The following is a 27,765-nucleotide window of genomic DNA, read 5'->3' on the forward strand; positions in this document are numbered from 1 at the left end:
TGGACCGTGAGGCCATTGCTTTTGTAGTCTAGGCGATTTTAATCCTCCTGAGGACTACAGAAGCCTGCAGTGTCCAAGATGTTCATGTAAATGAGCCCTCCTCTGCTAATTTCCTGTTTCCTGCAGATAATTCAGCCTGAATCCAGCAGCAAGACCAGCCTGACCTCCCTTAGCTCTGTGACTGGGTTAGGGCTGGACCTGGAGCCGGAGACGTTACCCACGGAAGGTACGGCAGCTGAAGTAGCGGTCCCTGTAGAATGCTCGACGAACCGCCTTCTGAATGATCTCCTACTGAATCTGGCACGTGTCTAATGACAGAACTTGGATTTAATCCAGAAGCCGTATCTCATGCTGCTGAGGCAACCGGTTCTTGTCGTGTCTCGCGGGATTGATTTTTATCGCACGCGCGCTCGGAGGGATGCCGAGTATGTTGTGCGCTGATGAACACACTGTAAGCCTGCTGTACAACAAATGATTTCAGTTCGAAGATAAGAAGGATTAGTGCCTACAAGGGATTAGATGCAAGTGGGTAGGGAGCTGCATGTCCGTTTCTTGACAGGCACTCTTTTTAGTCAGCTACGCCGGGACTGAGAGTCACCCCCGGGGTCCTTTGCGTTACAGAGGCCAGGCAGTTCCAGCAGAAGCTGGACGAGACCACCGTGCTGCTGAGGGAGCTGCAGGAGGTCCAGAACGAGCGCCTGAGCACCAAACCACCGCCCAACATCATCTGCCTGCTGGCCCCCAGCGCCAGGGAGCTGCAGCTAGGTAATGGCGCCTGTCCTGTCTGTCCTGTCCAGTCCCCACTCGCAGAGAATTCTCTATCTAATGCGCTTGAGTATAAACTGATGTGAGGAGAGGTTTTTGCCTGGATTTGAGCAGAGTTTGTTTTTGTCTGGATTGGAGCAGAGGTTTTTGTCTGGATTTGAGCCGAGGTTGTTTTTGTCTGGATTTGAGCAGAGGTTTTTGTCTGGATTTGAGCAGAGGTTTTTTTTGTCTGGATTTGAGCAGAGGTTGTTTTTGTCTGGATTTGAGCAGAGGTTGTTTTTGTCTGGATTTGAGCCGAGGTTTTGTTTGTCTGGATTTGAGCCGAGGTTGTTTTTGTTATTTTCTAGCTGAGAAGGTGACGGAAAACCTGGCCCATCTGGCCAGTCAGGTGAACCCCGGTGACATCAGCAGTGTGTACGGAATCCGGAAGGCCATGGGGATCTCCTTGCCAGAGGGGCTGCAGGAGGACAGTGTGGTAGACCTCACTACAGGTGAGCACACACACACGTGCGCAGGACAACACACCAGCCTGCATCCACACTACTTTGTTCAGCTAATGCTGTAATCAATGAAGAATGACTACAATAACGTGTTGGAGACAGATTTGTTCGTTTTTTGGATTGAAAGCGTTCTCTCTCTCTCTCTCTCAGTAGCAGAATCCCTGGAGCCAGAGGACGCCCTGCCTGAGAATCAAGAGGAAGTTCCGGTCTTAGTAGTGTAAATGCCTACACGGCTTCACTGGGACTCAAACCACAGTCCTGGTGGTAGCAGTGTAAATGCTTTACTGGGACTCAAACCAGTCCCAGTGGTAGCAGTGTAAATGCTTTACTGGGACTCAAACCACAGTCCTGGTGGTAGCAGTGTAAATGCTTTACTGGGACTCAAACCAGTCCCAGTGGCAGCAGTGCAAATGCTTTACTGGGACTCAAACCACAGTCCCAGTGGTAGCAGTGTAAATGCTTTACTGGGACTCAAACCAGTCCTGGTGTTAGCAGTGTAAATGCTTTACTGGGACTCAAACCAGTCCTGGTGTTAGCAGTGTAAATGGCTTTACTGGGACTCAGACCACAGTCCTGGTGTTAGCAGTATAAATGCTTTACTGGGACTCAAACCACAGTCCTGGTGTTAACAGTGTAAATGCTTTACTGGGACTCTGCAGATGTTGTACAGAAGGTGTTTTTTTTTGATTGAAGTTTGTATGAGTTTTTCACAATAAACCTCTTTTTTTTCTAATATTTGTGTTTTCAGCTCTTCTCCATTCACACATCAGTACTTGTGCATCGTAGTGGTGCAACAGTTCACAAAACTCACGGTTCATTTTGGTTCATTTTCGGTTTTGATGTCACCGTTTCAGTTCAGTACTCTTTTTTTTTTTTGGTGAAGCGGAGGAAAAAGTACCATTGCCAACTGTACTTTCAACTTGGACTGAAAATACTTTATTAGATACTGTACTGTATAAAACGGGAAAAAGCTCACTGGTCTGTTCCTGAAAGCTGAAGTAAGGAACATGATAGTAACCTGTGATAGTAATGACACTCGATGCGGGTTAGCCGCATGGCAGTAATGAATTAAGGTCATACAGCAGTAAACCAGCAGACCCTCCATGGTCATCATCTTCCCTAGGCACATAATCAGTTTTTTTTGGATGCAGTCCATGTTTTGTTTTTTTTTTACAGAAAAGATGTTTCAATTAAATCACTCTTGACACTAGGCTTCCTAACAAAATATATAAACAAGAATTAACCAATAGTAGGACTGTGTAAAGAAAAAGAAATCTGAGCACTTTGTAGCAAAGCTGGCAGTATGACAGCACTAGATGTACACTGAGCTCAAGATGCAACATTTAAGCAATGCAGCATATGTGCAACAAACGGCACTTCGGCCTTCCAGACTGGAGAGGATCAACACAGCAATTAGATACTTCAAAACCAAGCGCAATCCTACTGTGCAAATCAGACCTGGGTCACATAAGTTTTTTTTTTTTTTTTTGATTCAAATACTTTTCTGTGCTCTATTGATCTTGCCTGGTGTAATTTAGCCTGCCAATATGACCAGAAGGCGGGGTTTGCGCTTTTTGAGAGTACTTCATTGGTTCCAATACACCAGACAAGATCAGTACAGCGTCGAAAACTATTTGAATCCAAAACAAATACATATGTGACCCAGGTCTGGTGCAAATGGTTAAATCACAACCTTTGTCTCGGTTTTTTGCCTTTTTTTGGACATACTGTACTACGTGTTTTAAGAGACTGTTTCTGATAATGAAACTTTCCCTCCTCACACACTCCTGATGTGAACATTACACAGTAATAAAACAAACAGTGCTTATTAGGAGCAAGGCTTTCGCTCTCAGGCTTCAATATACAAAGCAATGTTCAATACTGAAGCAACTAGCATGAAGAAGGAAAGAAAAAAAGAAGAAAGAAGATTCCTAAAATGTGACTGATCTACTCCCTTGTGTACGCACCTCAGCTCATATACCTGGACATATGTACAAATCTGCTGCTCTGTAATATGTGCATGGAGAATAATGTATTTGTACGGTAAAATGTGTAGCCTACACATTACAGTTGGATAATTATGTAATCAAACAAAAGTACATTTAACGTCTAACCACCACGACTGAGACCCACAGCACCTCTGTCCTCCGTGTCCGTGGCCAGAGTCAAGTCGGTGGTGCCTTTCGCAGTCCGATAGGCACACGGGAGCTGATCCTTCATTTCCGGGGACACGGTGCTAACAAAAGCACCCGCCCCCCTTCCCAACATGGCTGCCCTGGGGTCAGGGGTCAGTGCTGAAGCAGCAGCAGCAGCAGCAGTTCTGGGCTGGGTGAAAAAGCTCTATCCGCTCTCAGCTCAGGCCCATGCACTGTGACTTGCTCATGTCCGTGCAGACGAAGTAGGTGGTGAGCTCTCCCTTCCCCTTGACGTTGATGGGACCCCTGCACTCACAGAAGTAGCCCAGCTTCAGCAGCACGTTGGAGGTCTCCTCGGTCACCTGCACGGGCACAGACAGCATCCAAACAGGCTACTGCATAGTCTCATAACACCGCATATTCTGGTGGAGTAATGAATTATGTACGTATAAAAATATAAATATTTTTTGAGTACATACACATAGCCAAGCCATTCACTGTTCATCCATTGTGTCATAAAATTAAATTTTCAAATATATTTATTCACCCTCGCAGAGTGAGTTGCAGAACCATCTTCAAAGTGATGTCATGGCCCCGTTAAAGCCATTTAAAAAAAAAATCATTTTATACAGTGGCTTTAATAGGTCACTGATGGAAAAGACACCACTGAAGGATAAATCCCTTCCTGTTTGACTGGGGTCAGGGTTCAGGTGTCAGAGTTCAGGGGGCGTACCTGGATCTTGCCCAGCTCCCCCGTGCTCTCCATCCTGCTGGCCACGTTGACGGTGTTGCCCCAGATGTCATACTGGGGCTTTCTGGCTCCTATCACCCCAGCAATCACAGGCCCGTGGTTAATACCTTGCAACACAACAACACCGTGTCAAACAGGAAGCACTCAACACCGATCATTTACACTCCTCTCACGGCTGGAGTTACTGCAGCTCAACAACGCCAGTCTTGTGCAGTCAGGACATTTGGACACCCCCCCTTCCCCCCCACCTTTGACTCCCAAACACCGTTAGTCTGTCCATTAAAGACCTACTGCCATTTCCAGTAAGTGGATTCCTGCTGAACACCAGAGCAGAAACACCAGCTATTATTTTCAGCTATGAGCATTCTGCTTTCGCAAGTAAAACTGGGCCGGAGGATTGCGAAGGATTCCGTTGTCTCCGCAATAATATGGAATATATTTCTCGAGAAAATAACAGTTTGTGTAACCTTCTTTTCATCTGTCATTTAGTCAGCTTTCTAAAATCTCACAAGCTTGTCATTAAATTCATCGGTTTTCTCATTTCTATTTTTTTATTTTCTAATAAGGTGTAAGGCTAATAAGGTAGATTGTTTACCAGACAGCTTCTGACATTAATGTAAAGGCAACCTTCAGACTATTCAAAAAAACAAAACCTCTACAGTGAAAGGAACTGAAGAAATTCACTTAGAGCCAATGTCAATAAATGTGCCTTATTTAACAATAAACTGCATGATATCCTGTACCATCCCGTGTGCTTGAGTATGTGTGTAAATAAGCGAGGATTCTATGTTTAAAAAAGGAAAAAACAGACGCGTGAAACAGATGAAACTGTTAAAGCGCGGCTGCAGGGAGTGGGTGGCTTGGCGGTGTTGGCTAGGCGGTGTTGGCTAGGCGGTGTTGGCTAGGCGGTGTTGGCTTGGCGGTGTTGACTTGGCGGTGTTGACTTGGCGGTGCTGGCTTGGCGGTGTTGACTTGGCGGTGTTGACTTGGCGGTGTTGGCTTGGCGGTGTTGACTTGGCGGTGTTGGCTAGGCGGTGTTGGCTTGGCGGTGTTGGCTTGGCGGTGTTGGCTAGGCGGTGTTGGCTAGGCGGTGTTGGCTTGGCGGTGTTGGCTAGGCGGTGTTGGCTTGGCGGTGTTGGCTAGGCGGTGTTGGCTTGGCGGTGTTGGCTTGGCGGTGTTGGCTAGGCGGTGTTGGCTAGGCGGTGTTGGCTAGGCGGTGTTGGCTTGGCGGTGTTGGCTAGGCGGTGTTGGCTTGGCGGTGTTGGCTTGGCGGTGTTGGCTAGGCGGTGTTGGCTTGGCGGTGTTGGCTTGGCGGTGTTGACTTGGCGGCGCAGAGCACAGGCACGCTCACCCACGCGCAGCCGGAAGCTGTTGAAGGAGTGCCTGTTGATGCCGTCCAGCTTGCCGACGAGCGCGATGGCGAACTCCACCATGTTCCCGATCTGCAGCTGCTGCCTCTCGCGGTCCTGGGCCGGGCAAAAACACACACAGATCCGGATCAGAGATGCACTAGCGTGTGAGCGTCGCTAGCATGCGAGCACCATTCGCTATCATCACGCTGCTCTCTGCTCAGCACCTAAGGACTGAGTGACTGTGTGAGTGAGTGAGAGTGTGTGTGTGTGTGTGTGTGTGTGCGCGAGTGTGTCAGTGCTTACGTATGTGTGTGTGCATGTACGTGCGTGTGTGTGTGTGTGCGAGTGTGTATGCATGTGTGTATGTAAGTGCGTGTGTGTGTGTGTCTCTATGTATGCATGTATGAGTGTGTGTGAGGTTTCCCACAGCCTCTCCCTCTCTCTCCCTCCCCCCAGCCACCCCCCCCAGCACGCTGCACCTGGTTGTTCTCCTGTCCTGGGGAGCCGCTCAGTCCAGCAGCCGCCATGTACGTGCTGCCGATGGTTTTGATCTTCTCCACCCCGCTGAACTTGGGCTTGGACAGCAGCTGTGGGCACAGTCGGGCACAGTCAGGCACAGTTACGCTCGGCCTGACCTGGGGGCGGGCCGTCACTAGGATACGGTCTCCGTTCCGTACAGTTAAAGCGTACATCTGACCTCATCAAAGTCGGCGATGATCTCATTGAGCAGCCTCAGGCACTCCAGGCCCTCCTTGTTGATGTCACACTCCGTGTAGAACTCTTTGAAGTCCGGGACGGAGGCGAACATCACGCACACGCAGTCGTATGACTTGTAGTAAAGGTCCTGAGAACGAGGGCGAGTCAAAAAAAAAAAGAAAAAGAGCGTACACCAGGGGTCAGGATCAGGAACCGCAGAAATGCCAGCAGCACAAGCCACCGGCGAGCAAACAGTCCAGCACATCTGACAGGAGGCAAGGTCTGATGGGAATGATTCGCCAATGGGAAAATGTACCCTAACCGCCATAACGAAACCCACCCCGCCCCCCCCCCAGCCCTCCCCCAGCCCTCCCCTGCCCATGCAGCTGGCACAGATAGAGACAGGAGGATCAGCCAAACTGCAGCACAACGGCCCATTGTATGCAGCGCGCTCACAGAGGCACCACTACGGGGGGGAGCGTTTTGATCCACCGCCATTAATCTCCCCGCCCCGCCCTCGCCCCAGATAGTTCGCTGCTACCCCCCCCCCCCCCTTCACCAGCTGTCGGCTGAGGTCAGAGTGCACGGCACGTCATCGCCAACGACTCCTTCAGCCCTGGCTTTACCGCCAGGCCACGCTATTGGTCGCTTGGCGCCAGCTTGTTGTGGATGTGGGGGTTTTTTTTTTTTTTTTAAAGACGTTTGTAATTGCGCCACAGGGATTAATGATGTGATGAAGAGTAGTGATCACGTTATGGGGATAATCTGAAGAGCAGTCCGTTTTCATAAATCCAGCACGGCTGCTATTTCTGCCTGCCACAGGCTTTTTAGCAGTCAGAAAAAGTGTTAAGCACAAATTGTGTTTCAGAAAATAAAGCTAAATCTGTGTACAGTAAAAAAAAAAAAAAAAAAACTAAACAAACAGATACATACTGAGCTTGACATCATCAGCAAAGAGACCTAATCCTCATACGTAAGCATTTATTTCTTGTTTTAAATTTTCAGTATCACAGCAAAAACAGATTATAAAGGGATAACAGGTTCCTCAGTAGGGAACAGACTGAAGACTCTGGTCTCTGCTGACCCCAGGAAATTGTCCTGCAGATTTAAAGTTGTAAAAGTTGGTGCAAGTCGTTCTGGATAAGAGCGTCTGCTAAATGCCTGTAATGTAATGTGATGTAATTATACCAGTGATGGACACAACGCTCCTGTTCCACAGCCAGTTAACACACTTAAACCTGAAACGCCTGAACAGCATTTGTACTTTTCCTCTGGTCAGTGGAGTCCACTGCAGGTCCTGGAGATGCAGAGACCTGTGAGCTCTGGAGCGGCTGTTGAACTAGCAGGTAAATGACACCGGCAACAACACGCAATTCCAGTTGACGTTAGAATCAGTGGCCCTGATTAAGGAAATGAAAGACTCAACCCGTGGGCCATCAGTGGACACAGGCTTCCTCGGCCACATTCGCGTGTGCTTGCCAGCATGAGTACGTTCAGCTCAGCAGCTCTAAGGGGAAGATGAGTGGGGGTCTCACTGAGCATGTGCAGAGTGACCCGGCATTCTCAGGACTATGATGTCACAAATGAAGGTTCCGATGAAAGAGCGGGCTTGCTGGGATGATGAGTCCCTTCACCACTGACCACGGTCTCCACCAATCAGATCTCTGGCTCAGGTCAGTGGGGAGGGGGCCCACAAGGCGTGTGTGTGGCTTGGAGGTGGGGCGTGGGGGGGGGAAGGAGGGGTGGTGGATCGTAATTTTTTGGACGCCTCTCACGCTGGAGCCCTACCTTGTACTTCTCAGTAAGTAAAGTGTTTTTGAGGAGTCCCACCTCGTTCTTTTTATTCTCCCCAACAAACAGCGTGGCCACGTGGGCGGGCAGCACGTTCTCCAGCAGGAGCCGGTTCAGGTTCTCCCGCGTCTCGATCTCGTCCTGCTCCGTCCGGTTCTTGTTCTTCAGCAGGAAGTCCTGGCGGCAGCAGTACTCGTTCTGCGATGGGCAGGAGGGAGGAGGTGAGGAGGGAGTCGGCGAGGAGGGAGGAGGTGAGGAGGTGACACGAGAGGAGCAGCTAGCACACATTCTAAGGCAGTGGGGTGTCCAGTCTTATCTGAAAAAAAGGCTGATTTTGGTTCAGATTTAGTCCAGCCATAAGACACCTGATTCCACCAACAGTATCAAGGCCTTGATTGAAGACCATGATAAGTGAATTACTTGAATAAGGTGTCGTAGTATGGGGCTAAAACAAAAATCTGCACCCACACCAACCCTTTTTCGGTTAAGGTAGGACACTGCTGTTCTACGGGATTAGTTGTATGCTATATTTTAGCTACATGTTCTGAAAAGCACTAAATAAATAAAGTTATTATTATTATTATTATTATTATTATTATTATTATATGGCACCTACCTGTCGTATGATGATGAGCATTGTGACCAGGAACAGGGTGATGTACATGCAGCTCATTCCCTGTGGGTGCTTCATCAGTCCAGAGTCCGGCAGGATGTCCGGCTCTTCCACACTGAAAGAAGCACAGACACACGGCTGGGGTCAGGCTCCGCCCCCTCACCTGTCCCTCACCCACCCCTCGCGCTCTGATTGGCCAGAACCCATTCCAGACCAGCCAGCAGTGGCTGCCCTACCTGCTGTTGTACATGTCGTACAGGTGGCATCCATAGCGCTGGAAGAGCTCCTCCTTGGAGCTCAGGATGATGCTGTAGTAGGCCATGGACCCCAGGACGAGGAAGGCCACTTTCAGCTCGAAGCTGAGCCTCAGGAACACCCCACAGGCAATCAGGGCCAATATACAGCAGTAAACCGAGTACTGGGGGGGAGGGGGTGGTGGGGGGGGGGGGCAGACAGAGAGCGAGAGAGAGAGGGAGGGGGCGGGAGGAGAGAGAGAGAGGGGAGAGAGAAAGAGAAAGTGAGAGTGAGAGAGAGAGAGAGACAGGAAGGGTAGCACGTGAGGTGCACAAAAAGATAAAGCAAGTTGAGAGAGCTGATTTGCTGAGGCCTTTCCTCTGATGGAGTACTACAGCATGGCACCAACAGACCTCAGAATAGAAATTATTCTCCTGTTAATTTGGGAGAGATTTTTTATTTTATTTTATTTTTTGAATTACAACTTTTTAAGAATAATTATTTATCCAGTAAGCTGGCAGATGCGCAAAATGAAAGGCCTCTCTGGCTAGAATCTATTTTGCCGTCTTGGCAGATGGTACAGAAAAAAAGAACACACTGGACTGAGGAGGAATTTTTACTATTCCTCCAGGAATTCATAGAAGAAACACTGCAGGTGACAAATGTTCTCTACAACTCAACAGCTCTATCTCTGAGTCTCAGTTAACTGCGCATGATGTGCTGTGGTTTAATCATAATGTCAACGTTCATTAGCTCCACAATAATTTCATTTGTACCTGGCACATCTTCAGGAAAAAAGAATCAGTGGGCTAAGCAGAGGTGCAAAGTCCAAGTGTCAGAAAGTCAAAGTCCTGCCACAGTGTTTTTTCCACCCATGAACTAAGCCAGTTGATTTGGCTAATTAGCTTTACCTCCTGACTAAGGAATTGTGCTAATTAGCAAATCCAGGTGATTGGAACAAAATACTGGGGAGGACTTTTACTTTCTGAACCTGGATTTTCCACCTCTGGGGAAAAAAATCTAAAGAATCTACGGCAGGGGTGCACAACAAGTACCGATCCATTTCAGGAGTCTGTGCCAACTTCTGCTTAGTTATTTAATTCGCTCAATCATGTCTTGATCTGACATTTGTACGTACCAGCTACAGCCACAAACTGCCACAAAGTGTATCCTAAGGATTTTACTGTGCTCAAGAACAGGAGCTAAACCAGCCTATAGGTAATAGAGCTGTCAGAAAACTAAGGTTATTGGTTGGAGCAAAAACCAGGACAAAGACCAGCCCTCCAGGACCGGAGTTGTCTAAGGAGTGGATCATGAAGAGCAGAGTCCTGGCCAGTACTCACAGGCAGGTAAAAGAGACCGTTGTTTATTTCCTGCTGCTGCTTGTCACTGAGGGTGCGGTTGGGCTCCAGGGAGTGAACGCAACACTGCAAGAAACAAGAACTGCATCAGAAGCTGAGAGAAACCAACATGGCGCCATGCCGTAGAGCGGTGGTAACCAGACCTGGGTCCAATACGTATCTGTTTTGGATTCAAATGCTTTTCTGCGCTCTGTTGATCTTGCCTGGTCTAACTGAGCCTGCCAAATAATGACCAGAAGGTGGGGTTTGCACTTTTTGAGAGTATTTCATTGGTTCCAATACATCAGACAAGATCAGTAAAGCATAGAGAAGTATTTGAATCCAAAACAAAATACACGGTGGTAACCAACCCTGTTCCTGGAGATCCACCGTCCTGTAGGTTTTCACTCCAACCCTAACAAAGCACACATCACTCAATGGCTAGAGATCTCGTTAAGCTGCTAATTAGTAGAGTCAGGTGTACCAAATTAGGACTGAAATGGAAACCTACGGGATGGCAGATCTCCAGGAACAGGGTTGGTTACCACTGCAGTAGACAGTTCAAGCACACAGTGGAGTGGGAGGGGCATGACTGTCGTTGCCATGGTGGCCACACGAATATGGCCTGGCTGGAGCGTGTGTCCACCTGGGCTCTCGACCTGAATTTCGGTAATTATCTTCCAGGTGTCTCTGTAGTCACTCACAACTCAGCAATCGCCTGACCATCGGCCCAGCCACATAAGTAATTATACAATCAGGGACTAATTATGAGCTGCTTGTCAGTGAAAAACAATGAAGCGATACTGCTATGGGTACGTGTGGTAGAAGTGGAACATCGGCACATGTTCTACTGTGGTGGTACATTATAGCATGGGTAAAGTACACGTTCATTGCATACAAATTAAATTTATTTTGCACATCGTGCGAATGATAATTAGACTACACAACAGATTACAGCAGACCTGGGAGGGGGAGTACCACAAAGCAAAATTAAGCTTTAACCTTGGGTTTTCCATACCATAAAGCCATCTTACTTTCAGTCTGGGGTATATCACCACGGTAACTCATGCTGCACTGCTAACCGGGTCCAGGGCAGGTTATGTTCAGGCTAACAGACTGAAACGTATAAAAACACCGTCCTTTGGCCAATCAGCCAAATAAAGGCGTCTCCATTCCAGGAGGATCCCGTAGAGCCAAGGGGTCTCTCTGCAGTGCAGAGATTATTTAGAGACCGAATTAATCCGCTGGCTTCCTCCAAGGATACGCCATGAGAAAGATAAAGATTCTCAACGGGTGGAACACAAGCCTCTTGAACCCATTCTACTTTTCCTTAATTAGTCCCACAAATCTTGGGTTTGTGAATAAACTTTGGTGAAATTGCTTCAGGCACTATTTAAAATATCTTTATCAGGTTTAGGCGCTGTAGAATGTGCAATTGTCACATTAGAAATAAACTATAGGACAATTAGGGAGAGCGTATATTTTTTTTTGTTATGAGTGGTAAGGCAAATAAGGTATTAACCAACAAGCATACACTATTAGCAATTCTTCGCTTGTCCCTGGCTTCGTTGGCAGCAACGGTGTTGCCTTTTGGCATTATGATTGTTTAACGTTCGTTATATCTGTCCGTATCAGTCTGTTTTTCCCCGAGAGTGAGAAATGCGCTGCTCGGGTACGGTCCTCGGAGCGCTGCTATAGGCTCATTAGCACAGACACCAGCCCTGTTATGGGCACGCTGCACGCACAAGGCTTTATTAACAAAGCCTGTGTTTACTTAGCGAGCGGATGACCGCGTACGTGATACCGGGTTAAGCCCCGATTGTCGGTCGTTTTGGTTTTGTGAAGCCGGCTAATGCAAAAATAAAATCCTGGGTATGTTAAGCTTCCTTTGTAGTACAACCCCTCTGCTGTAGCCTCAGCTATATATTCAGGAGAGCACAGAGAAGCATGCGCTGTGCAGTGGTGTTCTAGAACACTGGCTTAGAACTTTGAAAAAACAAATTCCAAAAAACAAAAAAATAAAAATTTCAACACGGAAATATCCATGTTCTTGGTGGACATGTACATTTTTGGGCAACATCTGATAAACATCAACGGACTTGAACACTGCGCTCTCATTCTTCTCCTGTCTGATTATGCGGCAACTGAACGTTTCATTGACATGAGGTTACTGCAGTTAATTGAATGATCGTTTGACCTGTGGCTTCAAATTGAGAGGCTCTATCGCCCCCTTGGTGTTGGAAGACCAAAATACATATAGGTTAAAAATCCAAGATGCTCTGCAGGTCTTACACACGAGCGACGTGTGGAGCGGCTTACCAGGTTGAAGATGGCGAAGACGAGGATGATGGCGGTGCAGACGATGGCCATGGGGAGGCGCACACACGGCTTCCTCCCCACCGCCTCGGACATGGCCGCCAGCCACTGGCACGACGCAAGCTTCTCCGGAAACCAGCGCTGAGATGGGCAAGGAAACGGGGGGGGGGACACAGGGGAGACACGGGGGAGAAACCGGGGAGAGAGACAGGGGAGTAACAGGGGAGAAGATAGTGATATTGAGAAAAAAGATGAAAGGAGAAGGAGAGAGGAGGGAGGGTGAGGCAGAGAGAGATGGTGAGAAGGAGTGAGGGAAGGTGAAAAAGTGCATTTTTATGTTTCATGGACAAATGTGAAATGCCTGCACTATAAGAGTCAAATTAAAAGATCCCGAGCAACAGGAAGTACGTCCTTCTGACAGCAGTGATACCTCTGAACATCTCAGCGCTGTTTTCCCATCAATTCCCGACCTTTCAGTTACCCAGAGTCACCCACCCCCAGGGTGGAATGGGGTCAGGGCAAAAGCATGACAGGGCATGTGGGGAGTGACCTACTGTAGGCCTGTCCATTTTAGCCCGCTACGCAAACGTGACACGCCACTGCGTTCAGATTCCTTTTCAGCACAAAGCGGACCTTTCACTGGGACTACCCTTGACCCGGACTGAATAAGGGAGGCACACACTGATCATGCAGTAAGTAGGGGCATATCCGCAGGACCCCCGGGGGGGGGGAGGGGTCACTGCACGTAGGACGTCTTTCAGCGCGCCCTCAGCGTGGGACACTCACCTGCAGGTGACCCGTGAAACACACGCCCAGGGTCAACAGGAGGACACAGGCCAGCACCCCAAAGGACACGCCCAGCTTCTCGGGCCTAATGGAAGAGCACAAACATAAAGCACATTCGCGGCATGTTTAAAAACACTGAGGTCAGGACTATTTAAGTGCTCATGCAGATTTCTTTAAAAACTAATTGACCATCAAGAAATTAGACTGTTTGATGGTCCATTTATTTTTAACAAAAAATCTCCACGAGCAATTAAATTTTCCTGCTCTTGGTATTTTCAATAGTGAAATCCATTATGCATAAATTTTTGCTGAAAGATATAACTTCGTTATTATTATTATTACTATTATTACTGTCGTTAAGAACCCCAGATTTTGGATGGGAGAGGGAAAACGGACACTCACTCTTTTGTCACAAACCTCTGGACCACAAAGATGCAGAAGAAGATGAAGGTGGCACAGGCGATGTAGTACTTGAAGCTGGGCAGGTCAATGGCTCGGTACTGCAAAGGGGGGAACAACAAAACAGCACAGCAGGGCTCTGAAAAAGCAGTGTTCTCAGGGATTCAAGCTGTCTATGCTTGGAGATAGCCACATACAACATTCCCTTATTATGTTATAATACACACAATATTCGCCAGTATTATAACATTTTAAATGCGGCTGGGATTTTTTTCCCTTTAAGAACGTGTCCTGTCACATGACCTGACGCATCACTGACAGTGACGTGTAAACGATGTATCGGGTTAGCGGCGATGGCGGTGATGCGCTCCCGATGACCTGCGTTCGTTTCCCGCGGCAGCGAGGCCCTCACCTGCTTCTCCAGCTCCTTCTTGGTGAACCACAGCGTGAGGCTGCTGATCTCCTCGGACCTCCACAGCCTGAGGGACAGAGCGACACCGAAGCAGAGCGTCACGCGTGGCCACGGGACCAGGACCCCCGTCACCGCTCACCAAAATAAGCACCCTCAGCCCTCGACGGTAGAGCACTTTTAAACAGGGCTCTCACTCAATCCGATCGGGGTTCGCATTACCAACACTTCAGCTTATCTGACCTCTGAAAGTTAAAAAAACGCAGCTTAAATAGGCTAAACAATTCGGAACTCAGAAATCAGGGCTTTGGATATTAAATGCTAAACAGCTTCCAAATGAGAGAATAATTTCCCAAGAGATTAGGATTGATCTAAGCTAAGATAAGCAGCTGCAGTGCCTCCTAGTGGCCGGTCTCGCTGTTGAGAGCGAGAGAGAGGGGGAAAGGTACACACTTGGCGGAGCTCAGCTCGATCGTGGTGGTCATCTCGTTGTGAAGCTCTTCGTCGAATTTGCTCTTCTGCGATTTGTTTCTGCTGAGAGAGGAATGGGACAGAGTGTGAGGGAACAGACAGGCGGACAGACACACAGACTGAGGCCGCCCACCCAGCCACACGCAGATTATTCCCTTCCCAGCATTCCTTGCTTGCTGTGCAGGAAGGCAGTTGGGCGGTGGCTCGGAACATTAGTGGGCGGCACGAAGAAGACTGTATGTGTTTGTGCGCACGTGATGGTGCACGCACTCTGTGCATGTGTCTGTGTGCGAGTGAGTGTCTGCTGTGTGTGTGTGCATGTTTATGTGTGTGTGTGTGTGTGAGAGCTGTGTTTGAGTGTGTGTGTGTTTGTCTGTGTGTGTCTGTTGTATTCATGAGTGTGCGCGCATGTGTCTGAGGTGTGCATGTGCGTGTGTGTCTGCTGTGTGTGCATGTGTGTGTGCATGTGCGCGTGTGTGTGTGGTTGTCTGCTGTGTGCACGTGTGCGCTGTGTGTGCATGTGTGCATGTGCTGTAGGCACGTGTGTGTGTGCGCGCGTGTCTGCTTTGTGCATGTGTGTGTGTGTGTGTGTATGTGTGCGCGCGTGTCTGCTTTGTGCATGTGTGTGTGTGCTCAGAACTCTCTGGGAGACTGGAAGACAGACCAGACGTCCTGCTGATCTGTGCATTCTGCTCGGTGTAAAGCAGGTCTGCAGCTACAGGAAGGAAGTTGCCCCGTTTCATCATGCACTGCAGTTCTGCCTGTGTTCACCGTGAAGGGGAACTCCTCGGGGGGGCGGGACTACTCTGTACTCTTAGTAGGAGTGGTTAGTGGCCATGCTTGCTGTGGACCCCTACGACGCCTCGCCCGGTCTGACAGACATGTGATGGGGGGGGGGGGGGGAGAGGCGGAGATTAGACTGTTAGTGGTGAATGAAAGACCAGGCGTCTCTCCCTGGCGACAGGAGCTGGGGGGGGGGGTGGTATGGGGGGGGGTCCAGCACAGCACCACTCACTTATAGTTGGTGAACGAAGGGGTGGGCAAGGAGAAGGGCTCCTCAAGAGACTCATCAAAGCTGTCAGAGACCAACGGGTGAGAAAGGCACGTTCAACGTCACGTGGAAGTCCCAAAAAAGGCAGTCCAGTCACAATCAAACAGACGGCAACAGGGTGCATGTCTCCACCACGCGTCCTCCAGCACGGCACTGAGCTGTGAAAAGCTATCCCACAATCCAGCATGGCCTCTGCCACCCTCCACCATCCTCACCTCAATATACATGTGCTAATCCGTCTTAGAATCACACACACGCACGCAGGCACACACGCACACACACACAAACACACACACACACACACACAGACACACACACGCACGCAGGCACACACACACACACAAAGACACACACACAATCAGAAAAACACACAGACACACACACGCATGCAGACACAAACACACAGACACAGACACACACACAAACAGATACACGCGCACACACACACACACACATACATACTGAGAAAAAGGAACCTGCTTTGCACACTGTTCGCAAGTTAAAAATCTATAGCTATGGACCCCACATCAAGGGTCTCGCAGGACTTGGAGCTTCTTTTTTTTTTTGCATCTCTTGTTTCGTTTTTTGTATTTTAGAGGCCGTTTCCTCTCACATTAAACCGTTATTACATCAGGTAATTATTGCATCAGACAAACTGAAATAATAAGGAAATTAATACAGAGAATAGACTTGGGACAACAGAAAAGCCCCTACTTTGACATTTAATAGTGGTGCAAGAGGAATATTCTCTGGAGAGCCCCCTGCTCAGCCCCCTGATGGCTGACGCACATCCTTCTAATTTTCCTGCAATCAGTTCGTCCCCCGCAGGTAAACAGCACCTTAACATGGCTGGTTAGACAAACATCAGACATTGTCCGCACTCAAGAGAAATGAACACTCGCTCACCTTTCGGTTATCTTCGAACAGGGGACAGATCGCAGAGGTATATCCTGAAAAGATAAAAACCCATTCATGAAGCAGCCACATTCTTTTCTCATCACACTAGATTAATGAATTAACGAAGTACCTGTTCAACAGTACTGGAAGTCCTTGATATAACGAAGTCCTTCATATCAGCTCTGTGACATCATTCAGCAAAATAAAAGCCCAAAATGGCTTAGTTGAGCCACACTTTTAATTTGCTGTTGCCCCTCACTGCGTACACAAGACAAGTTTCCAGCGCTGTAAAGTGTTCTAAGATCTCTTTTTAGGCACGTGACACGCCCCACTCACGGTCACAGACCCAGTTTACCTCCGCGTACCCATAATTCCCCAGCTCTCTGTCCGCTCACCTTGCCGCGGGACGTCCCGTTGACCTCGGCGCCGTAGCCCTCGCGGCTCTGCAGGTGGGCGAAGGGCTTGACGGCGCCCCAGGACTCCAGGTAGCGGGTCATGCGCACCGACGCCCGCATCTTCAGCCCGTCGTTCACCCGCGGCTTGGGCGCGCTGCGGCTGGTCAGCGCCTGGGCTTTGGACTGCGGGGGAAAGGGCGGGGTCAGGCGCAGCACAGGAAAGGGCGGGGTCAGGCGCGCGTGCGCACAGGAAAGGGCGGGGTCAGGCGCGCGTGCGCACAGGAAAGGGCGGGGTCAGGCGCGCGTGTGCACAGGAAAGGGCGGGGTCAGGCGCATGCATGCTTCCTGTCCGATCGGACAGGGACGAGCCTGCGTGAGGGACTCACCCGCGGGTCTATAACCAGGTACGTCTGGACGTTCTGCTCCTTCAGGTAGGGGTCCCGCAGGTGGCCGTTCCCCTCCTCCACCTCATAGGCCTTGTTCAGGTGTTTGAGGGTGGCCTCTGTGATGTGCACTCGCCTGAACACGAGAACAGAGCGGCACTGAACGCCATGGAGGGCCTCCAACTGCAGACTCACCCTGCTGCTGTACTACAGTCTGACTGCTGGCATGCCATAGAGAATAAATCAGAATTTACGCATGGACAGGCAGTAGGGACATACCCTACATGTGTGAAAATACACACCATGTGATTTACTACCATTACAAGATACCTCAGATGCACTGTCATTTCATTTAAAATCTGACTGCCCTACTCACCCTGGTAAACCCCCTGACTCCATGTGATTGGCCAAGGTCACATCATGTGACCACACGTCAAACTGCCACTTGCGGAGGCCGATCACCCCACACAGGACGTTGCCGGAATGCACGCCCACTCTCATGTTGATGTCCACACCTGTGGCCTCCCGCACCTGCCTGATTTAATATATTTTTTGGGGGGTGGGGCGAGGGGAGGGGAGGGGGTCACGGGTACAGTGATGAGAGAAAATGATTAGACTTAACGGCTATTTCACGTAACATGGCCGTCACACACAATCACACTCCTTCGGATTTGCTTGGCTTTGTACGTGACCTTTCTCCTGCATGCTGGCAGGGGATCACAGAGACCAATGTCAGCTGATACAGCGTACCAGTGTCCGTGTCTGTCAACACCTCCCCCCCCCCCCCCCCCCCCACCCCACCCACCCACAAAAACAACCGGGGTCCAATCAAACGAGCCCCCTGAGCGATGACAACGCTCTGGCCCAATCAAACGAGCCCCTGGGCCACTGACACGGCCCTCTCCTTTCATCTCTACGCCGTCCCTTAATCATTCCAGCGTCAGGGCTAGCGCCCGTGCGCCGGTCCTTACAAGAGGTGCACGCCATGGTCGAGAGGACACACTCACACCACCACGACAGGGGCGACATAGCTCAGGAGGTAAGACCGATTGTCTGGCAGACGGAGGGTTGCCGGTTCAAACCCCGCCCTGGGCATGTCGAAGTGTCCTTGAGCAAGACACCTAACCCCTAACTGCTCTGGCGAATGAGAGGCATCAATTGTAAAGAGCTTTGGATAAAAGCGCTATATAAATGCAGTCCATTTACCATTTACCACCCTCGGTCCCATTAGCTGCAAGAGGCAGGGACTGCGCTCATGGACGCGAGCGTCGATGCTCTGTGAGGAGAGCCAGCTCAAACGAAAAGCTTTGTGTCGGGCGTGCGGCGCTGAAAGGTCAGAGCTGGATTAAGCGTTCCTATGGCCTTATTGACCAGTAATACCTTTCTGCGCACCGCTGGCTTTGAAAGACCGCAGGCGACGATACGAGACAACGCACACGGGTCCAGAGTAATCACGCTGGTTAAACCAGACGGCTGAACCAGCCTTAAGGCCCGTGTGCGCTCTGTCCTGTTAAGGACGTTAATCTCATCACCTGCTGACCCTGCCACTTCACACATGCTAGACATAACTCGGATGGATGTACTGACCTTCAGCGGACCATACGAACAGATGTACAGCAACCCACAGCAAGACAAGAGGACTATATATGTTGTTTAATAATTGCAATCATTGGAATTATTAAATGACAACCATTATTTATTCACTGGAGAAATATCATGGTGGGTAGTCATTTTATGACACATGGAAATCAGTGAAACTGATAATGTCTTATAAAATGGGCACGAAAAATGTGTCACATAAAGCTAGTACATACTGCATTATCTAGCAGACTGGGTGTTATACTTTATCTTTTTTATTTTCTACCTATTTTTTTTAATTTTTTTTAAAAACTTTTTTACTACATTATATTCACTGCTATAGGACACAGAGTAGGAAACTTCATTTTCTTCATGAAGTTTGTTTTCCCCTCCCTCCCTCCAACCCCCAAACACTCCCCCCCCCACCCAACACCCCAACCCCCCCATGCTCACTTGATGGCCTCACACATGTCCAGCCCCATCTTCACGCAGTTCTTGGCGTGTTTGGGCAAAGAGACGGGCAGTCCAGACACACAGTAGTAACAGTCTCCCAAAATCTTTATTCTCATGCATTCGTTCTCCTGGGAGCAAAAAAGAAAGAAAGACAAAGCAGCGCAATCACTTGCATCTAATTACCATTAACAACGGGCCCTCGCCTGAGCTGCCTGCTCTCGTATTCACAGTGAATCTTTCCGCTTAATGAGGACATCTCTATTTGTTAGTTAACAGTGAGGCTAATTATTTCAGCAAACTGTCTTAACATGACCACACACATACAAGTAGATCTTTTCCGTTTTCAGAGGAAAAAACTGTATCACACAAAAGTCCTGCACAAGGCCTCACTTGGAAACAAATTTATTTAAATGTATTTAATTTTGACCTTCATCAAGAATATGTAATATAGCAGTTATTTATATTTTATATATTTTATTGTACACTCATATTTGCACTTTTTCCTCTTCTGACACACCTGCCGCAGTAGGTGTACAGAAGCCTTCTTTTTTTTTTTTTTTAGTACGTTCTCAGAGAAGACCACGACAGGTAATCCACGACTCACCTTTGCGATCTGATCAAATTTCCCGAAGAGCTCGTTGAGCATGATGACCAGCTCTTTGGGCGAGCAGTCGCTGGCCAGGCGCGTGAAGCCGACGATGTCAGCGTACAGGATGCTGCAACAGAGAGGGGGCGGAGTCGTCAGAGCGGACAAATCCCCCATTACGCTCAAAAACACATCCACGCGCTGAAAGGGAACGGTCCACCGTACTGTACATACAATACGGCAGGCGCACGCATTGGCCAGCTGTCACACAGACATTCAATCTGCCCGGGGCAGGCGAGGGTCACCGGCGAAAATAAGGCAGGTCGGTCATCTCGTTAGAAAGGAGTCGTTGTACTTTCATACAGTAAAAACATACAGATCATACGGTAAAACCCTGGGAAAAATTGCCCTTGAAATAAAGATATTTTAATCTTTTAATGCCTCATTTTTTTTGTTTTCTCCTTTCTTCCCTCCCGCCCCCCCCAGGGGTGGGACACAGAGCTTGGGGGCTTCAACCGGCGAAAACAGCCCCCCGTGGGAACGCACAACTCCCCCCCCCCCCAATCATCGCTGTCCTCAGAGCACCTGACTCCAGCACAGCTAGCCACACACAGAGTGGATTATAGGGGCTGACCGGTGATCAGGAGTTACTGGCCCAGCGGCCAAGTTCTCTCTCTCTCATTACGCTAACAGGCCTTTCGGGGAAGAACAAAGACGAGGAGGAGGGCGGCCTATCATCGATCGTAATTAGCGCCGGTCAGGTATTTCGCCAACAGAAGAGGGGGGGGCGAGGGGGAAGAGAGGGGAAGGGAACGCGGGAACACGTCCCGGAGCCAGCTCAGGGGTGGGATAATTACGCAGTCCGTCAAAGCGGGACCCGCCACGGCTGCCCGCGAACACAAGAGCGCTTTCACCACGTCTCCGACGAAACGCGGCACCGGCGCGGCGGAGCTGACGGCAAGGCCCTGGCACAGCGAGCGAGAAAAAAGGGCCCAAAGCCGGACGACGGAAAAGATGATATCTCATCGCTCTCTCTCCGTCGCTGTTCATCCGCTGTGCAAATATCAGCAGGCAGATGGCTGCGGTCCAATTACAATTTAAGAGCGCGCAGCGCTGCTAAGAAAACGAGTGAAACATTAAACCGACCGCACTGGCGCACGTATCGGGTACTGATATGAGTTTAACTAAAGGATGGAGTAAACCTGGAATATGGAACGCTAATCCTAACGACCACTGGAGAAAAAGCCCCCAGTAAATCCCCACATGCATCTGACTTTATTGTCATGGGCAATGCTCAGCTACCAGTAATAAAGATAACTCCCAATGTATACCTTTCCTACTGGTGGCAAACATCAGTTCAGAGGTCACCGCAACATGCAGCCAACATCTGTCAGAACTCTTAAAAGGAAAGACTTCGACAACAGAATAGATTTTTCAATTAGACGTGTTTGCACTGCTGAAAACTTCAGTCGCTTTTTCCAATTTAAACACAGATGGCCTCGTATGTGTCTATATGTTTTGGTTTAAAAGTGCATTTTCAGGGTGCAAGGTTCTGCAAAATTAATATTGCCGAAAAACAGAATAACCATGAGAACTACATAATTAAATACAATCATGACAATTGTAAACATGGGAGAACAGTGTACTCCCTCCGGGCAAAAAATTAATTTAAAGACATTCCAAACAGAATCTATTCTAAATAAAACTGACCAATGGACAATACTCTGACTCACCAGTGAAATCTCCCCAGAGAATTCTTAAAATATATATTTTTTTAACAAAAGACCCTGGGAAATGAAGAAGAGAGGAGTGTGCTGTGTCGTGCTGTGCTGTGCCGTGCCGTGCTGTGCTGTGTCATGCTGTGCTGTGTCGTGCTGTGCTGTGCTGTGCTGTGCTGTGTCGTGCTGCGCTGTGCTGTGTCGTGCTGTGTTGTGCTGTGTTGTGCTGTGCTGTGCCCTGCCGTGCCGTGCCCTACCGTGCCGTGCCGTGCTGTGCTGTGCTGTGCTGTGCTGTGTCATGCTGTGTCGAGCTGTGCTGTGCTGTGCTGTGCTGTGTCGTGCTGTGCTGTGTCATGCTGTGCTGTGTCATGCTGTGTCGTGCTGTGCTGTGCCGTGCTGTGTCGTGCTGTGTCGTGCTGTGCTGTGTCGTGCTGTGTCGTGCTGTGCTGTGTCGTGCTGTGTCGTGCTGTGCTGTGCTGTGCTGTGCTGTGCTGTGCCCTGCCGTGCTGTGTCGTGCTGTGTCGTGCTGTGTCGTGCTGTGCTGTGCTGTGTCGTGCTGTGCTGTGCTTTGCTGGGAGGCTCATCTACCTGACGTTCTCGTGTCTCTTCACATACAGGCTGTGGAAGTTGTTGTCTTTGACCAGGCGCTGCCGCTCCTCTTTGTCCTTGCAGTCCTGCAGCCGCTCCATGATGGCCAGCTTCATCTTCATGGAGATGTAGACCGGGAGCACAGACTGCAGCAGGTTCTCCTGTACGGACGGACGCACAGAAACGCAGGCCCACGGGCCCACAGAGGAAATGCAATGTAAAAACGCAATGTAAAAAGTTGCGTGAGTCACTCCGGATTAGAAGGTCTGCTAAATGCCTTTAATGTAATGAGGACACAGTGACACACTGCCCACATCTATCTATCACACTGCGCCTCTAAATGCAATGTCCAGTCTGCATGAAGAAACGGCACAAAAGCCCAGCCCAATCAGCTCAGGCCTCAATACCGGCACTAACTAGGTCCTATTACGAACTGAAAAGATGTTGTGTGAACCTGTCATGATGATGAAACGTTAACATGGATACAGTACGCATGGAGACAGTCACCACGCACAGGAACTCTCTCGGACTTTAGGAAAAGATTAGAAAGCCCAGCGAGATCCTTCAATTTCACTTTTCTGGCGTTCTAATGAAAAGCCAGCCACCGAAGCCGGTCTTGGCCGAGCGCCACACTTCAGCCCCCACGCCACAGAGCGTGTCTCCATCTCAATCGCCATCTCCTGGTTTTAGATTACACACCGCTGCGTCCCCTGAACTGCGAAGCATGACGGGTCATTCAGCAGGAAGTAGTTTCAGTGGGCTCGCGCTGTAATGGATATCCTGGGAGGGGAAGAGAGCGGCACTTCTCTCCCCTCCCAGTACGCACTCAATGGTCAGAGATCGTTGCAGGCCATGTGTCTGGGGTTCGCTAAAGGGGGCATTTGTTCGAATCCTCCTTTAAAATGCACTGCGCCGTGAATTCTGACCGAGCGCGAGAACGGCTTCATGCTTGCAGGCATAGCAACACATGTGCTCACACGTATGCTGACAGCATCTGAATAGCCATTTTGTGCAAAGCCACGATCACTGAGGCTAATATGAGGTTAATATGAAAGCACAGCAGACCACAGATATTCCAATTCTGAGCAGCGACGCTCAGACATAATCTACATACAATTAAATCCATTAAAATGCCAAAAGACTAAGAAGAACACTGTCCTTTAGTTTCACATCAATGTCTACGCCTTAAAATACAAGTATCTGGCAGGTGAAATAGAAAATTATGAGAATTTTAGCTACCATCCAGAGATTAAAAAAAGAAAGGTTATGAGGACATTTGTAGCTGCACACTAATTGGGCAAATGAGTTTCAGATTCTCAACACCTGTCTTTATTTGGCAGGGCTGTAATGTGGCTTGGCGAGGGTTAGCACGGTCCAATAGCCTCGCGCTGGCTCAACAGTGCACAGGAATCATGATTTAGCCACATTTCCTCAACATCGGGTTTGGAGTCAGGCCAAATTACATATTTCAATAGCAGAAAACCTCAAATTAATGCAATTGTAAGACTCCACAAATTGGTGGAAAAGGGTTTGAGGCAAAAACAGCTAATAATAATAATGAACAGTCATATGAACGTGTGTTTTTTATTCTGCTGAAGGAGAGTCAGTTCACACCCCGAAGGTGCATGCCCAAAGTCCCTCAGAGCAGCAGTCCTTCTGACCATTTATATCAGGCATGTCATATCTCTCATGTTTACTTAAACTTATTAGCAAATCATCACCTGCTATGCTGTAGTCTGCTTCAGCGGTAATCAACCCTGTTACCGGAGATCTAACCTTCTAACCTTCTGTCAGTTTTAATTTCAACCCTAATTTGGTAAACCAGACTCTACTAATTAGCAGCTCAACAAGATCTCTAACTGTTGAATGTGTGGGAAAAAAAAGGTGAAAGGTGTGCTTTGTTAGAGCCGGAGTGAGGTATCTATGGCCTGTGTGTTACTGTGCTGTCAAATTTATATTTCTAGTTAAAGGTTAAATCTCAACAAAGACAAAGCTCATCCGATGTATCTTTTTTTGCAGGACCAGAAATCGACTGTCATTATCACTTTTTCTATTCTTTATTTTTCCCAAGAACATTCACATCACCACAGCATCACAGCCTGCCAAAATCCGATGACACAGCACAGCATGTAGGCTCTCCAAAGAATCAGTGAATCAGATCCGTTTAATCAATCCGCTGTCAACAAGGCTGTTGCTATGGAAGCGATGCATCCAGGTGGCATTTGTGCTGAAGCGATTGGCTCCTGACATTCTAAACTCTGACGGAAAGCGAGGTGCACAGGGAGGCAGCTGGAGGTTAGCGCAGGCTAGGCAGCCAGGGCACAGGGAGGCAATGGGGGTTTAGCTGGGGGGTGCAGCACAGGCTAGGCAGCCAGGGCACAGAGAGGCAATGGGGGTTTAGCTGGGGGGTGCAGCACAGGCTAGGCAGCCAGGGCACAGGGAGGCAACGGGGGTTTAGCTGGGGGGTGCAGCACAGGCTAGGCAGCCAGGGCACAGGGAGGCAGCTGGGGGTTTAGCTGGGGGGTGCAGCACAGGCTAGGCAGCCGGGGCACAGGGAGGCAGCTGGGGGTTTAGCTGGGGGGGTGCAGCACAGGCTAGGCAGCCAGGGCACAGGGAGGCAGCTGGGGGTTAGCGCAGGCTAGGCAGCCAGGGCACAGGGAGGCAATGGGGGTTTAGCTGGGGGGTGCAGCACAGGCTAGGCAGCCAGGGCACAGGGAGGCAGCTGGGGGTTTAGCTGGGGGGTGCAGCACAGGCTAGGCAGCCGGGGCACAGGGAGGCAGTGGCGGAGTTTAGTGCAGGCTAGGCAGCCAGGGCACAGGGGGGCAGTGGGGGAGTTTAGTGCAGGCTAGGCAGCCAGGGCACAGGGGGGCAGTGGGGGAGTTTAGTGCAGGCTAGGCAGCCGGGGCACAGGGAGGCAGTGGGGGAGTTTAGTGCAGGCTAGGCAGCCGGGGCACAGGGAGGTAGTGGGGGAGTTTACTGCAGGCTAGGCAGCCGGGGCACAGGGAGGCAGCTGGGGGTTTAGCTGGGAGGTGCAGCACAGGCTAGGCAGCCGGGGCACAGGGAGGCAGTGGGGGAGTTTCGTGCAGGCTAGGCAGCCAGGGCACAGGGAGGTAGCTGGGGGTTTAGCTGGGGGGTGCAGCACAGGCTAGGCAGCCAGGGCACAGGGAGGCAGCTGGGGGAGTTTAGTGCAGGCTAGGCAGCCGGGGCACAGGGAGGCAGTGGGGGATTTTGGTGCAGGCTAGGCAGCCGGGGTGAGTGGCGTGTCTGACCTGCTGTCTCTTCTCGATCTCCAGGTTCATGCGGATGGTCAGGCAGCTCAGCATGTCCTGGAAGGTCTGGCGGAGCGCCCGCTCCATCAGCACCTTGTGGAAGGCCCCCACCACGCTGCCACACAGGAACACCACCGCGTTGGACAGCAGCTGCAGAGGAGCACAGGTCACACGCGCACACACACATACGCACACGCACACAAACACACGCACAGATACACACACATGAATTGCACGCATGCACGTACGCACGCACACACATGCACACACATATGCACATACGTGCGCACGTACACGCATATATACACACAAACACAAGCTTAAGTACAAATGCACATTAAAGCTTTAACAGTTATTATGTTCTATAGCAACTATCAGAACTGAGGACACCATACTCTTATTACGTTATAACAATTAAAATATAAAAATATTTAAAATAATATGCATCAATATTAATTACTTAGGCAAAAAAGATGAAGTATTCAAAGGATAAATGTGCAAATAACTGGTCAATGTGATTATAAGCTGATGTGGCTATACGCACACACAACGTCATGTGACGGGTAAGCAGAGGATAAGGTACCTGACTGGCCAGAGATGGAACGGAGCCGGGGGGGTGGAAAACAGTGAGGCGCAAGGTGAGGACGACGATGTGGGACAGGGAGGAGACGACGCTGAGGAGCACGGCGTAGCGCAGCTGGAAGGGCAGCATGGTGTACACGGTGAAGATGATGAAGAGGAAGAACGGCACCTGCGGGGGAAGGGGGGGGGGGGGAAGAGATGAACAGCGTTATTCTTCAGCGCTTGGTCCCTGCGCTGAAGCGGACTGGCCAGCCCGCAGCCCCCCCCCCTCTGTGTTCGCCTGTGCTTGCGAGCGGAGAGCTCGGCTGCAGCCGGCCCCTGCGCCAGCCCGGTGGGAGCCCCCGCGCTTCCTCCCCAGGGCGACGCGTTACTGAGTCAGGCCCCGGGACCCGAACGACACAGAGTTTAATTAGCCGCTCCTGCTATCAGGCCTGGAGTCTGGAGCCCTTACCATACCCCCCCCCCCCAGTCCCCACAGCCCCCCTTCCCACCCCCCCTAGTCCCCACAGCCACCCCCCCCCCCCCCTTCCCGCCTGCAGTCTCAGCTGGGGGGGTTCTCTCTGACATTCTGACATTGCCCCGTCCAACCCGGGAGTGTAAATATCCTCCTGGCCCTGCAGCAGGTCTCCGTTACAGGAGCCATTTCCCAGCCAATAGGCCTGGAGGTGAATGAGCGATGAACAGACATACACTGCAAGGCCAAAAGTGTGTGGGCACCTGACATCCAACATCTCATCCAAAATCATTGGCATTGATATGGAGTCGGTCCACCCTTTGCTGCTATGTATAACAACCTACACTTCTATGGGAAGGCTTTCTACTAGATGTTGGTGCATTGCTGCAGGGATGTGCTTCCTCTCCACCAGAAGAGCATTATTGAGGTCGACTGGGCGATTAGGCCTGGCTCGCAGTTGGCTTTCCAACTGATCCCAAAGGTGCTGGATGGGGTTGAGGTCGGGGCTCAGTCAAGTTCTTCCACACCGTTCTCGACAAAACCGTTTCTATATGGCCCTTGCTGTGTGCCCGGGGGCATTGTCATGCTGAAACAGGAAAGGGCCTTCCCTGAACTGTTGGGGAGCACAGAATCGTCTAAAATGTGACTGTACGCTGAAACTAAGGGGCCTAGCCCAAACCATGAAAAACAGCCCCAGACCAAGGGGTGTCCAGATACTATACATACAGCATATCTGCACAAATCACAAACTTCAAAGCTGGCATCTGAACCAATGGCATGCTGAAGCCCCTTCCAGAACAAACGTGTCAAACAAAGCATTGACATTTTCACACCACAGTCATTTTTCATTACAGTAAAGAAACAATGAAAAAAAAAAATTTCAAGAACAATTTCACACCCAAACACAGAGTAGAAGATAAATGTTGTGCAATTGCTGAATTCATGGAATTCCTGAGAAGCCACTAGCACAATGGCTGTATTTATACAGGCGGTTCTTCAGACACAGTACAGAAAACGAGAAGTTTTGGAGAGTAAGAAGAGGGGGAGGAGAGAGAGAAGGAAGCACATCCCGCGTAAAGCAAGGGTGGGGGGGGGGGGGAGAAGAGGAGAAGAGGTGGAGGGCGATGGACAGAAGATGGATGGAAAGAGCAGAAGGTAAGAGAGCGTGTGTGATCAGCTGGAGGAAGCGGACGGAGGGGTGGAGGGGTGTGGTCCCGGGGGAAAGGTGAAAGAGTGCGGGGGGGGAGCCGTAC

At 49.9% G+C, this 27,765-nt stretch overlaps 2 protein-coding genes across 7 annotated transcripts in view; one reads left to right on the forward strand and one right to left on the reverse strand.

The window, feature by feature from the left end:
* The window catches only part of brd7 (bromodomain containing 7), a 12,187-nt gene extending 10,187 nt beyond the window's left edge, over positions 1–2,000 (forward strand). Inside the window, exons 14-18 of one of the 3 annotated variants that reach the window (XM_035395499.1) lie at positions 127–226; positions 622–765; positions 1,113–1,256; positions 1,416–1,526; positions 1,617–2,000. In XM_035395499.1, the coding sequence (XP_035251390.1) occupies positions 127–226; positions 622–765; positions 1,113–1,256; positions 1,416–1,486 (459 nt within the window). In that variant the 3' untranslated portion in view covers positions 1,487–1,526; positions 1,617–2,000. Of the gene's footprint in view, positions 1–126; positions 227–621; positions 766–1,112; positions 1,257–1,415 lie in introns of all 3 variants that reach the window. The other 2 variants (XM_035395498.1, XM_035395500.1) reach the window with 2 other exon arrangements.
* A 175-nt stretch (positions 2,001–2,175) lies between these two features.
* adcy7 (adenylate cyclase 7) overlaps positions 2,176–27,765 on the reverse strand; it is a 30,799-nt gene continuing 5,209 nt past the window's right edge. Inside the window, exons 3-26 of one of the 4 annotated variants that reach the window (XM_035395494.1) lie at positions 26,060–26,227; positions 25,477–25,626; positions 22,208–22,368; positions 19,920–20,031; positions 19,316–19,443; positions 17,661–17,819; positions 17,288–17,420; positions 16,902–17,084; positions 16,516–16,559; positions 15,574–15,633; positions 14,541–14,621; positions 14,091–14,157; positions 13,682–13,779; positions 13,280–13,364; positions 12,497–12,634; positions 10,181–10,264; positions 8,840–9,021; positions 8,607–8,718; positions 8,030–8,188; positions 6,201–6,347; positions 5,983–6,090; positions 5,503–5,617; positions 4,134–4,258; positions 2,176–3,762 (exon numbers count right to left, since the gene is read on the reverse strand). In XM_035395494.1, the coding sequence (XP_035251385.1) occupies positions 3,616–3,762; positions 4,134–4,258; positions 5,503–5,617; positions 5,983–6,090; positions 6,201–6,347; positions 8,030–8,188; positions 8,607–8,718; positions 8,840–9,021; positions 10,181–10,264; positions 12,497–12,634; positions 13,280–13,364; positions 13,682–13,779; positions 14,091–14,157; positions 14,541–14,621; positions 15,574–15,633; positions 16,516–16,559; positions 16,902–17,084; positions 17,288–17,420; positions 17,661–17,819; positions 19,316–19,443; positions 19,920–20,031; positions 22,208–22,368; positions 25,477–25,626; positions 26,060–26,227 (2,946 nt within the window). In that variant the 3' untranslated portion in view covers positions 2,176–3,615. The remainder of the gene's footprint in view (positions 3,763–4,133; positions 4,259–5,502; positions 5,618–5,982; positions 6,091–6,200; positions 6,348–8,029; positions 8,189–8,606; positions 8,719–8,839; positions 9,022–10,180; positions 10,265–12,496; positions 12,635–13,279; positions 13,365–13,681; positions 13,780–14,090; positions 14,158–14,540; positions 14,622–15,573; positions 15,634–16,515; positions 16,560–16,901; positions 17,085–17,287; positions 17,421–17,660; positions 17,820–19,315; positions 19,444–19,919; positions 20,032–22,207; positions 22,369–25,476; positions 25,627–26,059; positions 26,228–27,765) is intronic. The other 3 variants (XM_035395495.1, XM_035395497.1, XM_035395496.1) reach the window with 3 other exon arrangements.

The sequence above is a fragment of the Anguilla anguilla genome, chromosome 16 (assembly GCF_013347855.1).
Source record: "Anguilla anguilla isolate fAngAng1 chromosome 16, fAngAng1.pri, whole genome shotgun sequence".
Lineage (NCBI taxonomy): Eukaryota > Metazoa > Chordata > Actinopteri > Anguilliformes > Anguillidae > Anguilla > Anguilla anguilla.